The 15,065-nt window shown below is 47.6% G+C and overlaps 1 protein-coding gene across 1 annotated transcript in view; it reads left to right on the forward strand.

Annotated features, from left to right (window-relative positions):
- The first annotated feature begins 4,188 nt into the window (after positions 1-4,188).
- The window catches only part of ACACA (acetyl-CoA carboxylase alpha), a 96,645-nt gene continuing 85,768 nt past the window's right edge, over positions 4,189-15,065 (forward strand). Inside the window, exons 1-3 of the mRNA XM_017730878.1 lie at positions 4,189-4,235; positions 4,936-5,188; positions 14,553-14,685. Of these exons, the coding sequence (XP_017586367.1) occupies positions 4,962-5,188; positions 14,553-14,685 (360 nt within the window). The 5' untranslated portion in view covers positions 4,189-4,235; positions 4,936-4,961. The remainder of the gene's footprint in view (positions 4,236-4,935; positions 5,189-14,552; positions 14,686-15,065) is intronic.

Below are 15,065 nucleotides of genomic sequence, written 5' to 3' on the forward strand. Positions count from 1 at the left end.
CGGTCCCCCCGCACCCTGGAACAACACGTGGGCGGCGGCGAGTCCGGCACCGAGCCCCCCCGGGGGCTGCAGCTCCGGGGCTGGAGCCCCGGGCATCCTTCCTCCATCTCATTCTTCTGCCATCCCTGGGGGGATTTCAGGATCCTGGGGAAGAGTTTGGATCTGGTTCTGCCGAGGGGCTGAGAGCAGCCCTGGGATGCTCAAAACCAGTGAAGTTTTAAAAGCAAATTGGCAGAGCAAACCAAATTGTTGCTCTTGCCTCACCCTTCTCTTAAATATTCTTTAAAAAGTTTAAAATAAGAAGTACTGTGTTAGAAAGTACCCAAAGCGTGAGTGGAGTCTGTTCCAGTTTAGCAGGCAGGAAATATTCAGCAAGCTGTTTAAGTGATGCCAAATTCTCTCAAAGACAGTGGGATTTAGACAGTCTCGAGTGTTTTAGCAAACTGGGATAGCTGTAAATACAGGCTCTTATTTTGGTCTCTACAGAGGTTTAGCCTGGATAATAGGAAACAGTTTTTCCCCAGAGGGTGCTGGGGACTGTCCAGGCTCCCCAGGGAATGGGCACGGCCCCCTCAAGCGTTGGGACAGCGCTGCCAGGGATGCCCAGGGTGGGATTTTTGGGGTGTCTGGCAGGGCCAGGGGCTGGACTGGATGATGCTGGGGGTCCCTTCCAACTCAGATATCCCGTGATTCTGCATCCACAGGTGGAAAGTTCTAGGTAGTTGTTTTTCTCCTAATATCCAGCCTAACCCTGCCCTGGCACAGCTCCAGCTGTTCCTTCAGGTCCTGTCCTGTCACAGGGAGCAGAATTTGGAGCTGCAGCCCCCGGTGAGTGTCCCCTCAGTGTCCTCCAGCTGAACAAACCAAGTGCCCTCAGCTGCTCCTCGAGAGGCCCCTCCAGACCCTTCACCATCCTCGTGTCCCTCCTTGGGACACTCTCCACCAGCTTTGGATCTTTCTCGTACGGTGGAGCCCAAACTGCCCCCAGTAGCGCGCAGGGGACGCGGAGTTTGTGAGGAGCCTTCCCTACGGAAGCTCTCAGGGTGTTTGGTGTGTGCTGAGGCCGTTTTGGGCTGGGAGTGAAGCAATGCCCAATGATTAACCAGGAGGCAGGCTCAGGTGGAGCTGGCACCGAGCCGGGCTCAGCGCTTGTGTGGGGGCATTAAAACAGCGCGGCCAGGGAGCCACGAAGGGGTGTCCAGAGCAGGAACCATCACTTCACCCTCTCCCGACCTGGAACTTCCCCCCCCAGCCCTGGTATAGGTGAGCACGCTGCTGATTGTTTCATGTTCAAGAGAAGCGACTGTTTTAATTTGGTTTTACCTTTTTTGCTCCGTTGTTTTCTGTGTTCCTCCAGGTAGGGCTGTGAGAGCACAAATCCATTTCGTCATTTTAAAGTGATTCATGTTGATCAGCAATGCCACAGCTCCCTGGGCTTTAATCAGGAGACATTTGAATACAACTAGTTTTATTGATTTCCTTTTTATATGCCATAGCAATGTTGTAGAAGTGTTACTCTGTTCTTTGAAAGAGCCCACTGAAATACTGATGTTCTCTTCAGTTGTGGATTTGTCTTTGGAACAGGGTGGTTTAGAGAAAAATAAGAAACCTTAATTTCCAGCTGTCATTGTCCAAGTTTCATGCCTGGGCATATCTTACAATATTAATAGTGATTTTAAAGTGAAGCTGTGATAAAACTTCTAAAGTCTGGTGTTCTTACAAGTGCATTGCACTGTCAAGCCAAAGATGTGACTAATGGTAGCAGCAGAGCTGTGGAGGAGTGATGTGGGGTTTGCTTCTCCTCAGGCAAAACCAGACACGGCACCTTCTGAGTCTGGGTTGCGGAGTTTTCATTGCTCGTAGCACGGACACAATTTGGGCGTTAAATGCCTGGATAGCTGCAGAGCTGGGAGCTGGAGCTGATTTCCCCGGGAGAAGGGAGCACAGCAAGGCTCAGTCTGTGTAGATCCAGCTGTGCCTAAATGTATTTCTGCAGCTGAGCAGGCTCAGTGCTGTTACCTGTCCTTACATCTTTACAGGATCGAGCTCTCAATCCTCATCCTTCCATAAACTCCAGGTTCTTCTCAGTCTCTGCAGAAGTTACCTGTTTGACAGGCTGTTGGCACCTGCAGAAGAGAGTGTAGGGGCTGTGCATAGCTGAGGATCTGGATAATTTTGGGTTTTAGGGTCTAGTTCAGCATTATTATTAAGACAAACAGTTGTGCAGTTGTTTGTGGCACAGAAACTTGTCTTGGTGCTCAGCTGAATTCAGGGTGCTTGTATAAAAATGGAACTGTGGCAGCTGCATTTCAGAGAGCCAATACAATATGCAAGGTGCATAGGTATAATATACACCTTTATTTGTATATATGTGATATACTTCTCTATTTGTATACATATAACATAGCCCTTTATTTGTATATATAACATATATATACAAATTTGTATATATAAAATATACCTGTATTTGTATATATAAAATATACCTCTATACTTGTATAGATAATATAAGTGTGTTTTTGTGTATGTAATACACCTCTATATTTATATATAATTCACCTCTATAGCTATATATATGTAAAATTTACCTTTATATTTCTATATATACAGTATACCAGTGTACGGCCTTGTCCATTCCATTCACAGCATTGAAATCCAGAGGCTCCAGTGAGGGGATCTCTGAGAAAGTCCCTGTGTAATTTAGCCCCAGACAATGCTGAAATTAATTTAAATATGAACGAGGACTCTCGGTGTGCTGAGAACAAGCCGAGCTTATCGCTCAGCTCAACGCTGATTGCACAACCCAGCGGAACTCCTGGCTGTGGGACTGGGCTCCCAGGGCTTGGAAGTGCCTTGGGAAATGGATCTGAGTGGGGTTTCATGGATAACAACTGATTTTTTTGGAACTGAATTGGACAAACAAGGTGTTGGAGTTAAGTTGTGTGAGTGTGGCAGTGCGTGGCCTTAGGTGGATGGTTTCTCATGGAACACTTGAGTGAAACACTTCGCTTCCTGTTCCTCTGCTTCCAAAAAAAAAAAAAAAAAAGGCCTTGAAACTTGCATATTAATATATTAGTTATTGAAATTAGAGAAGGTTTTTCTTCAGTGAAGCGGGGTTGAAGTTAGTTTGGCTGCATCCCAGCCTCTTCGGCACTGGTGATTGTGCCAGCAGTAAATCTGTCTGGATGAAAATCTTTAGGAGTGATCTGATGCCAGGATAAATATACACGTAAATACTGTCTGCATCTTCACGTGCACAAACAAAATTCGGTTTGTGCCATCTGAGCAACCTCAGGTGAAGAAGTCTCCCTGCATGGTTTAGTTTGCACATCACAGGTGGACAGGGAGACTTCCTGGTCATGCTTCCCCTTCTTCTCATCTCTACCCTCAAAAAAGGGTTTTTTAATGCTTTTAATGTCCATGTCAGACAGATATTTGGGTCTCTTCAGTTATAAAATGGTTAATGATGCCTCTGTCAAGTGAAGTGCCCGTGGCCCCAGGGCAACTGGAGTTTGTGGGAGGAGTGATGTCAACACAGGATTTGATCTAAATAATTCAGTCAAGTACATTCATGGCAAAAGTGCATGAGCCAGTTGGATGAGTTTTTAATTCTCGGTTACTGATGGAAAGCAGGAGCGTGGTGTTTAGGGGTTGCTCTGGCTATAAATGCTTGTCTGGGCATTAAAGGCACCATCATGTCCCATTTGTGTGACACCACGGGCCAGGTTTTTGTGCTGCTCGAGAGCCGTTGTGTTCCTGTCGAGCTGATTGTGCTGTGTCCTTGTGCTTGGTGTAATGTGGCTGTGATTAGCAGGGCTGATGAGGTTTTCACTGGGATTTACTCCTTGGGACTTGGCTGGAATCAGGTGCAGAAGCTGACAGAAAAGGTTTGATATGAGTGGATAGTGCTGGCACAACCCGTTGTTCCTTTTAGAAACAAAACTGGCAGGTGGGACGGTCAGGTCTCTCGGAAGATTCCAGAAGGACGGACCAGCAGGAGGTGCCACAGCTGGACTTGGGCACTGCAGGTTCAGCTCCTGGGCTAATCTGTACCTGGAGCAAGTGAACCAGTCCTTGGTGTGCCTGTGGTTTTTTCAGGACGGTTTTGGTGGTATAAACAGGAAAACACACATGGAATATGCTTCATTATAACACTAATGTTTGCTTCCTAATTCTTTTCTTTTCCAGTTCGTTTTGGAGGTGGCTGACTGCTCAGATTGCACGGATAACAAGAGGTCAGTGCATTTCTCATTTCCTAATGATGTGTTTCCAGCTGGGTGTAGTTGTCGTATAAATGCAGAAAAGCTGGGCAGAGCAGGGGGTATCAAATGTTTATTCCCCATCCCACCTTAGTGCTGTGGGGTGTTCCTTTGTTTTCCACATCTCTCATGGCTCTTTCTCAGTTGTAATTATTTTTTTAATTTTGAAGAAAATGCTTTAATTCCCTGCTGGAATACTGGAATGCTCAAACCCATCCCTGGAAGTGTCCAAGGCCAGGAGCAACATGGTCTAGTGGAAGGTGTCCTTGCCTATAGCAGGGGGTGGGATGAGATGAGATTTAAGGTCCCTTCCAACCCAAACCAGTCAGGGATTCTCTGATCCTACGATTTTTGATACTCAGAGTTCCCTGCCTTTGTCTATAGGTTTTGGGTCTGGTGTATGGGCTTTTTTTAGTGGTTTTTTTTTTCCTTTAAGTGACTCCTGCAGCTTTGTGTAAGGTGGGAGGTTCTGCAGGTTGTGGATCTCAGAGTCCTTGTGCCAACAGAGAAGTAAATGCTTAGAGCAGAACTGTTTTTGATCCCGGACTCAGGGTTCAGCTCTGACCTTTTAACGTTGCATTTCCCACCAGTGAACCTTGCTTTGTCCTCCTCTTTGTCCTCCAAGGGCAGGTATTCACCTCAGGTCTGGTTTTCCCCTTTCTTTTTCCCCTTCCAGTGTTGAGAGCCCAGTTTGTGGGAGCCATGGAGGAGTCTCCCCCAGCTGATAAAGCCCTGGATGTGAACGCTCACTCCCGCTTCATTATTGGCTCCGTGTCAGAGGATAACTCGGAAGATGAGACCAGCTCCTTGGTGAAACTTGATCTGCTGGAGGAGAAGGAGAGGTCTTTGTCCCCTGTGTCCGTCTGCTCCGATTCCCTCTCAGACCTCGGACTTCCAAACGCTCAGGATGGCCTGGCCAGCCATATGAGGTATGGATAAGTAGTTCTCCAATCTTTCTACCCTGTCATTTCCAAAGATAATCCAAAGGTTCAGCTTTATACCCGTGTTTGGCTTCAAATGTTGTTTGTTGTGCCAAGACACGCTGCAGCATTCTGTTTCTAATGACCTCTTGTATGTTTATCTGTATCAAACCCTTCAGTTTTCCTGTGGTTTTAATGAAATACTTGTGCCTAAATTCCTTAAGCAGCTTGCCTGTACTGTCTGTGTTGTCCTGGCTTTCAGAGAATGGAAATGTCTTCACTGAGATCTTTAAAGTTTTCACTTGTGTGTGTTTTTTTTGGGCCCTGTTTGTTGAGAGCAAGAACAATATTTGCTTGTTTTGTCTTTGCATGGGATTTGCTGCTTTAAATGTAGCCAAAGAATTGGCAGTGGGTAGGATCAATGGCTCCATACTGGAATTTTTTTGGTTTGGACAGAGAAAATTGTGGTGGTTGTAGTAAAGATTGGAGTCCTGCAATGTGGTGATAAGGCAAGATTCAATGTGATTGCTGCTGCCTGAGCTCAGGGTTGAGCTCAGGGTTGGTCTCAGGGCTGCCCCACTCCTGATTCTTTGTGAATGAGCCGTGAGTTGGGCTTTGGAGGTCGTGGTATTTCCTTGTTGAAAGGCTCCTTTATTTTTAGGTGTTGCAGATTTGCATTCCACTCGTGGGATGTGCCTGTTGGATTTTCCTGTTGTACTCTGGGCACTTTTCACGTACAGATCACAGCTTCTTGGTCAGTCACTCTCCCACGTGTCCTTCATTTGTTTGCCCTATTCCAGGAGGTCTGCTCTTTCTGCCTGTGCCAACCCTTTCCAGGAACACCCAGGACAGTGTAAATCCCACTCCAGTTTCTACTGGATGATCCCCCACTACCTTTGCTTTGTTGCTTTTGAAGGAATGCTTGATTGCAGAAAGATTTACTGACCAGCAGTAGATATTTACACAACCAGCTAATCCTTGTTGTTGTGTTTTACTGGTTTCTTTGCTTGTGCAGATTAAGGAATTGTAATCTCTCCTTTTTTTGGTGGTTCCCTTCCCCCTTCAGGGAGAAGCCTCTGAGAACACACAGAACCAAACCCCTCAGGTTGGGGCAGAAGGGGGACGCTGGTCTGTACTTGACAGCGCTGTCATGGTCAGGCTGCTGGGCATGTTCAGCCAGCTGGCACTTGCACAACTGATGTAAAACCTTAAAGCAAATTTACAGAGGGTTACCTTTCCAGAGCCTGCCAGTTGTCATGGTTTGGCAGCACAAAAGGTAATTTTGAAGCAGGAAACTGTAACTATATATTAGGAACAGAAGAAATTGGATGAGCACCTAACCACGAGTGTATGAATGGACAACAGCAGAGCAAGAAACTTCCAGGACAGTGCCTGGCACCAGAGAACCTCAGTGCAATAGGTGTGCAACCTTGGGCACCTCTGTTGTAACCTGCTTACTTTGGCAGTCACTTTGGGGAGCACTTGACTTTTGAGTTAAATTGGAGAGAAATGCCAATTCAAATAAAAAAGTTACAGCATTATAGGCTGTTTTTCTAAGATAAACTCAGATGAATTGAAATACTTTTCAGGATGGTTGTCCCTTTCATCAGAAGATTTCTAAATCATGTTTACAGATGGAGAAACTGAGACAAAGACAACAGCAAAGACAAGTTCAACAACTTGCCTGGAGTCACTCTGTGACAGTCAGTTAATGGAACAGAGGTGTCTTGCTTCCAGCTTCCTTTTGGTGATCACAAAGGTACCACACTTGGTGAAGTGATGAAGGTGAATTCGCAGGGAGCTCTGTACACTTTGGCCAGCGGGTCACACAAGGTGCAGGTCCAAGGGAGCATATCTTTTGGAAGAAGTTGCCAAAAATCTTTCTGTTTGCTGGTTATTTTCCCACAGGATAAAAACAGAGATGGCTCGTGTTTGAGGTGAGGGGCTTTGCTGCAGAGCAGTTCTCAGGGAACAATTACGATTAAAACGCAGGATTTACTCAGCTGCCAAAGGGTTTGTGAGGGCACCTTATCGATCTTGTGAGGTGTTTATGCTCTTGGTAAAAACACTCTTGCTGGGACAGGTTATGCACTATGGGCTCTCCTGCTGCTGGAGATCCATGGAGACCCTTCAGCTGTGCCAGCTGGCTGCTGCTCTGGAGGGTTGAGAAAGCCACGCTCTGAGAATGAACCTTGAATTGCTGTGTGGAACATCGGCGCTTAAAAACTGGTGTGTGGGGACAGTAACCACACAGAGTGGGTGTTCAGAGGGTCTTTGCTGCATTTTGCACCTTTAATAATAAAACCAAGCATGCCATTTTTTCCTTTTTATTGTCTGTGTTGTCTCTGGGTTCAAAAGTTTCCATCAGCACTTCCAACCAGTCCCGCTAGGATACAGTTTTCCTCCTATTGTCGTGAGCTGTTAAAGAGTTGCTATGCCCCTTTCTGAAGTTTTGGTGGTGGATTCAGTAACTCCTCCCTAAATTCCACTTGGAAAGTACTTTGGGCCCGTCTGTTTTGTTTAATAAATTGTTCTTGATTACTGCTAAATTTAATTTCTAGCTTCCAAGACGGTATCTTGTATCAAATTCTTGTTTAAAATAGAACAAAACCTGGATGTCTTCTGGTATTTGTACATCAGGGCTCTGGTTTCATAAGCAATGACATGGGTGTACAGAGTCACCTGACAATCCACTTGTATCAGCTGAAAGCCAAATTTTTGGATGGAGTTCAGCTGTTATCTCATATGAAGCCCACAGAGTTTATCCCTTTGCTCCTAACACTGGTTGGACTTCTCAGTGCGTTGTCTCAGTAAGTTATGGAGATGCTTAAGCAGAACTAATCATCTACTAAAGGAAATTTGGACAAATGCCTCAATTTTAGCTTGGACAGTAGTGGTTGAGTGTGCCCAGCCTGGCACTGGGACAAGATGCCTGCTTAGAAACCAGCCCTAGAGTGACTGCATAGAGTCCTGAACGTAATGAAAGATCCTTTTGAGCCTCTTCTGAATCTAAAAAAACTCCTTTCCAGCCCAGCAGTTTGTGGCTGGGAGGTTGCACTGTGCAGCATTGATCCTGTGAAATCATTGGTGCTGCTGTGGTTTCACCCCAGCTGTGGGCAGGGAGGTACAAATGTGCTGTGGAGTCTGCAGGGCTGCTGCCGCCTCTGGGGCTGCTCCACAAAGGATTTCTCCTTTGCTGCATGGAGTCCTTGCTGCTCCAGGCTGTCTGCAGGGTCCTGCTGTGGGGCCTGATCCTCCTCTGGCTCTGCCTCTGCTGCTGAGGGTTCTGTGTAGGGTGATTTGTGTGGAAGGAACACCTTTCTCTATCCCAACCTGGCCTCGGACGCTTCCAGGGATGCGGCAGCCACAGCTTCTCTGGGCACCCTGTGCCAGGCCCCCAGCACCCTCACAGGGAAGAATTTCTGCCTGATTTCTAATCTAAACCTGCCCTCCTTCTGCTTAAGGCCAGGAACTTCGTCCACCTGGAGGGAAAAGTTAGTTTCCTCCTCTCTCTGTTGAAAGAAGAGGAGGTGGTTTGGACTCATGGCTGTGCATGAGTGGGAATTCCAGCTCCTTCCGTCTCTGAAAGCTGCTCTGCTTCCTGAACGAACACACTGTAAAGATTTCTCCTCTGCATACCTCTCAGAAGCTGTATTCTTATTTTGGTGTTGTTTCACTCCTTTTAACCCCAGTTAACAGAGGAAAAGTCCTCTCTAAATTCGGTCATTTGTTGGGAGATTTTGCAGAGATTCCCTGGTTGAGATAACACAGCGTGACAATGTCTCCCACATCCTTTTAACTGAAAGATAACAAATCTCTTACTTTGGGTAAATTTAATGTGAAACTCCCCCACCTACCCCCTAACTCTGGTTTAAAAAGGTCCATTCTCATGTTCCTGCAGATCAGATCTGTTCAACGCTTGAACTTTGTCAAAGAGCACGGCAGGGCTCCCTGCCAGGGACTTCAACTCTGCTCCACTCTCTGGTGCAGAACTATCTTGTGCTATTGTTGTTGTTGTTGTTCACTTTTATCTTGGTGCCAGGGCTTGACCTGGAGAGTGTGGGGCTGGTTGCTGCTCCAGGAACGCGTGGAATTTTGTACTTCACGAGGATGTAAAAGTAAAGCTCTCTCGGTACTTTGTGGGTTTAGGAACTGGAGTATGGATATCAATTTGATTTAAACTTGGCTGTTTATTTGGACTGATGTTTGGGTTCACTGGGTATTTTGAGTGTCAGGGTGTTGCTTTTGCACTTGGAAGGAACCTCAGTGATTTGGGTGGTGAACCCTGAGAACAGTCCAATTCCGAATGCATCCGGCACGGCAGAGAAACAGCCAGGTGTGTGGTTAGCAAAAGGAATGCCTGGAAAACTGTTGACACTTGGTTATTTGGGAGGAATCCTGGCAAACCACTGGGGCTCTGTAAAAATTCCTGCTTTAGGCCAAGGACCTGCCTGGACTGATGCTGGAATTCTGTGTTAGCATGGAACAGAAGTTATCTACCAGAGAGGGCTGGTTTTTTTCTGTGCTGCATCCTGTATTTAATTTCCTGAAATCTTGAGGCTCAATTCATTCTCAGAGCTGAGTCAAGTTTCATTTGTTTTGATCTCTAGGTGAAGCCCTGGTTTTGACAGAGTCTGTGTTCAAGCCAATTCTGGCTCTTTAAAACATGGGCAAAACTGTCTTTGACTCCAGTGCCTGTTACCTGAGGCATGGGGAACCATTTATTCCAGCTGTGGAATTCTGCATCCCTTGCTGGACAGCATTTCTGCTTGTTCCTTCCCTCTGCCTTCCTGTGAAATAGGATGCAAGGGCAGAGCTAAAAGTGGAGCAGATTTCAGGGAGGCTTCAGCTGCCTGAGTCTTATCACCCGGATCGAATACGTGTTCTCATCGTATTTACAAAACATAGAGCCCAAATGGATGGGGAGAGCTGCCCTTTCCACACCCTTCCCAGGCCAGATCCAGAGGGAAACAATCCCCAGCCCTTTCTCTGGGGAGAGAGTGTGTGTGTGTGTGCTGCAGTCTGCTCCAGGCTGCCTTCCACACCAGGCAGCTCATGCATCCCTGCCTTTGGAATACACGGCGACGTCACCCAGAGCCCCTGGTATGTGGCAGTGCTGGGATCAGTGCCGGCTCCTGGCTGGGATGTGCCTCAGGTACGTGTCCCGAAGGAATGGTTTTTCCTTGGAGGCTGCAAGAGAGGAGCAGGTGCAGCCTTTCCCTTTGTCTGACAGCAGCCTGGGCGCCGAGGAGGGGGTGGATTCCCTGGGGTAGCGGGGTTTGAGGAGCACTGCCTGCAGGAAATGGGCTTTGTGCAGCGTGTGTGTGTTGGATGGGCAGCCCTGAGTCAGTGACACATCCTGGTGGAGCTTATTTCTGTAGGGATGCTGCAGCAAATCGTGGCCATTGATTTCTCAGCAGCGAATTCAGCTGGCAGAAATGAGTATTTTTAACCAATGCCGAAGCTGCTCCTCTGGGTTTGCTCCTCCAGCAGCAAATCGTGGCCATTTATCTCACAGCAGTGGATTCAGCTGGTGGAAGGCACAGGGAATATTTTTAACAGTGCTGCATCAAGCTGTCTGTAGATTTGTTTCCTTGCAGCCACAATGGGCAGAACCTGCTTGGATTGGGGGCTGCGGGTGGGGTTTTTAGGCATTAATTAAATGGGGGATTTGTGGGGTACCTGATGATTGGGCAGTTCGAGTTGCTCTTCCAAGAGGAATAAAGGCTGGCAAGTGGAAGGCATTGAGTTCTGGGGCGGATCCATCACGTTGGGGTGCTCCTGTTTGTTAAACTCCGCTCTCTCCCTGGGATCTCTTGGCTCTGGTGAGGTTTGTGTGGCAGAGTGTTGCTGTCCCTGTTCCCTCCCGGTCCCTGGATGTGCCTGGAGCTGGCAGCACATGGCCCTGCTGCTGCCCTTACTGTGTCACCATGTCACCTGTCCTGGCCTCAGCCCCCTGGCCCCGCAGGGAGGTTACCTCCTGTCACCAGGTTCACGTGGTGCTTCTCCCCTGGACACTTGTTCCTTTTTTGAGTGATCCCCTCGTGGCTGGCTGCATTTTGGGATTCTGTGCCCCAAATCAAAGCTGTGCTGCCTGGCTGTGGCCCTATGCCAGGACAGACCCAAGTATCCCCAAATTTAAAAATTTTCAGCTGCTGTGCCTAGTTCTGGTACAGGTTTTACCATCAGGGCACTGCTGGAGTCACTGCCCTTCCTTATCCTGTCTCTACCCCCAAATTTGCAATTTATGTCTTTGTGTGTGCAGGGCCAGGAGCTGGACTTTGATAATCCTTGTGGGTCCCTTCCAGCTCGGGATGTTCCATTATTCTGGTACTGAGTAAACATTATTCCTTCCTCCAGTGATGTTACTGGACCCTGCCATGCTGTAGCACTTTGCTTGTGAGGATATTTATTCTTCCAGCACGTGGAGTGATCTCATCTCCATCTTATAGGTGGGAAACAGGCACAGAAAACTGAAGTGACGTGTCCAGGGTCTCCCAGCTCCCAGGCTGGTGTCTGGTTTGATCTGCCAGCTCTGTCACACTGTGTCTGCATGCCTGCACAAGCTGCCTCTGACATTCCTCTCCGCAGCCCTGGAAACGCTGTCCCTGTCACCTCCCCACCCCTCCTGAAAACCCCAGATTAAATCCTACAAATGGACTGAATTCGTGGGGTCGCAGAGCCCTGGCAGAGCCCGCGGCTGGAGATGTGCTCACCTGCTGCTGGAGCAGAATCCCTGTGGGTGCTGCATCCCTGTGGATGCTGGAGGAGGATGTGGGGAGCTGTGCACCCCGTTCCCAGTGTGCCCCCAGTTCGGGAGCTCATCCCGGGGTTCCCGCGGCTCGGAGCAGCCGCTGTGCAGCCGGGGCCAGCGTTAAAGCTCGTTACGTAACCTGTGGCTGCTCCTCTCCCTCTCCTGATCATCTGCTCTCCTCCGAGTGACGGGAGGGAGGCTGGTCCCCCTCCCTGCTGCGTCACGGGAAGGGTGACACGGCCGTGGGGGGAGCCAGGGAGAAAGGTTAAGAGATTTGGGGCAGTCAGGAAGTGCCTCTGCTTGAAGGAGAAATCGCGTGAGGCTCTTTGCAGCTTCTCCTTGAGCTGCAGAATTGGCAAAATCTAAGAGCTGCAACTGCAGAGAGGAGCCGTAAGGGAGCCTGAAATCCATTAATTCCTGCGCTCAGCATGGAGGATTCTGCAGAGCAGAGTCAGGAGATGAGGTACCACATGCTGCAAAGGTAAGAATCACAGACCTGCCTGTCTCCTCCTGCCTGGGCTCTGTGCTGGAGATGCTCACTGAGCTTTTGGTGTTCATTTTATCCTCTGGAGCCTCACAGAGCCTGTGGGCTCTCCGTGCATGCAGCCTCTGGACAAAGATGCCAGGATGCAGCTCAGCTGGGGGATCAGGGTTGTTCAAGTTGGAGGTTCTGCACAACTTCTACCCACTGTGAGCTCTGAAGGATGGAAAGGCATTTTGAAAATTCCTCCATCACAAAATGTGGCAGCTGTGAGCATGTGGTTGGTAAGGATGACAGTCACTAACTCAGCATTTATTCTGTTTTGTTTAAAGCTCTGTGCTGTCTTCCTTGCTGCCCAGCTTCTACCTCATTTTACCCTGCAAAAAACCCCCAACTCTTCTGTTTTGAGTACAATGTGCAGCCTGTGATTATTGATAAATAAGCTTAATGTTCTTGGTATGCTCACAAATCAAACTGTACTTGTTTATAAACAGGTGTTTGTTGCTTTCTGGATGATGAATCTCAGGCTCTGTTGACATTTTGCCTGTAGCAGTATCTTTGTGTGTAGTAACTTCTTGGTGGGACACTTCATATTTAAACATGTTCACAAATTCTCACCTCAGGATTTTTATCTCCCTCTTTTTGTTGAGAGTGCTCTCAATAAACCTGCAATGCATAAACCTCTCTCACTCCTTGGGCTCTGCTCCTTCCTTGCCAAGAAGACTCTGGACCTTCTAAATGCACAAATTTAGTAGAAATTCAACCTTAACTACGCATTTGCTCTCCTTCTTGCCTATTGGCTCCTATCCTTGTATTCCCAGGCTGAGCTCACAGGAGCATGTGAACTTTTGCTCACAGGGACACGTTCTAAGTTCAGTGACAATGTCTGGAAGAAGGGAAAGTACAAGGGGGTGAACCTGTGCACACAGAGCTTATTCTTTGCCTTCCTCTGGCTGTCAGCTCCCTGCTCTTCTCTAAGTTACGCCAGCCATTTTTGCGTCCATCCCACTTCCCAGTGGAATTACTCAATGGAGCAGCCGTTCAGCAGCTGATTAGGCCAGAGGTTCCACCCAGAGAGCTGCTGGGCACAGATCTGCCAGTGACTGGCACCGACCCCTTGGTGCTCTGGGGGCTTTCTAAAGCTCTGAGCTGAGCTTCCCAATCTTCACTCCTACAGAAGGGTTCTGTGATCCTGCCAGTGGCAGGGTAAGGGCTTCCCCGTGTTCCTGGGGAGAGAAACTTAGTGAAAGCAGAGTAAACACAGGAAAAACAAGTAAGCTGTGGGGTGAGCAGAGAGGCAAAGCTTCAGGGCCTGTGAAATCAAGAGTGTCTCATTAATTCCCAGTCGTGCTGCACCATGGCAGACACTGGGGGTGAGGAGCAGCTCTGTGCTTTCCCGTGGAATTTCCTCTCACAGTTTCAGCTTTGTAAACTTCAGCAAATCAAAGCCAAAGGGTGATCTATCCCTGTGTTGTTGCTGTGGAAGCTGAAGCAGGAGGAGGGGAAGTGACTGTGCCATTCCCACACAGAAGGGCTGTGGCAGGACACGGGGTTGGTCTTGGCAGGCACAAAATTGGCTTTCTGTGTTTGCAGTGGGAGTAACGTGATTAATTTGTCCTCTGGCTCTCAGAGCTTTTGAGGAAGATATTGAAGACTGGGTAGTGGAAAACTCTTGGAAAATGATTTCCGTAGCCAGTCTGAGTCTCTCATTTGCACCTGCAGATAAATTTGCTGTGCTTCCCAAGAGGATTTCCTTACGGAGTCTGATCTTTGGAGCTTGTTTTGCCAAATCCAGAAATCACTGCTGTTTCCAGCTTCTCTAGATGGATTGAAAGCAATCTGGTGGAGCATCGTTGTTCTGCATGGGGCAGCAACGTATTTTTACCTATTTATATTGTGGCATAGCTGGAATTTTTCCAGATAACCTGGATTTTGCGTGGAAATAACTGAAAAGTAGTTCAAAAGGAGTCATCCATGTAAAACTGAGGACCAGGCCATGTGGGTCTGGAGGCAAGGAGGGATTCTGGTTGTCTGCTTGGGGAATGTGGTCAAAGAGAACTTCCAAATTATTCACACCTTTCTTTTACTGGTGTGCAGCTGCACTGACAGGTTGTTTCTGTCTGCCCCCATTTCCTCAGGCCCAGCATGTCTGGTTTGCACCTTGTCAAGCAAGGCCGGGACAGGAAGAAGGTGGATGTGCAGCGGGATTTCACCGTGGCTTCTCCAGCAGAATTTGTTACTCGTTTTGGAGGGAATAAAGTCATTGAAAAGGTAAATTCCTGACCTTTTTTAGCATATTACAGCTCCTCTCCGGAGCTGTGACGTGGCTCTCTGTAAGGCTGTACACTGTAGGTATCAAATTACTGATATTCCTGAGCCTGGAAATTGTATTTCTGCCTGGAATCATTGTGTTTCCTTTTTCTATGTGATAAATAAACATCGTGTTATTTTAGCTTAATGTAGTGAGGAAAAAAATGTGAGCGAGCCAGAACACTTCTGCTGATGCAGAAGGATTTATAAACTGATATAACAAAAGTAGACTGGAAAAACATTAAGAAATGTATTTAAAAATAAATAATGATTTGATTTGAGTCCTTCTGCTCTTTAATCCAACCAAGGCATAACACATTAAAATTTTATGGTGAAACAAG

This window comes from Corvus brachyrhynchos, unplaced genomic scaffold (assembly GCF_000691975.1).
Source record: "Corvus brachyrhynchos isolate BGI_N302 unplaced genomic scaffold, ASM69197v1 scaffold283, whole genome shotgun sequence".
Taxonomy (NCBI): Eukaryota; Metazoa; Chordata; class Aves; order Passeriformes; family Corvidae; genus Corvus; species Corvus brachyrhynchos.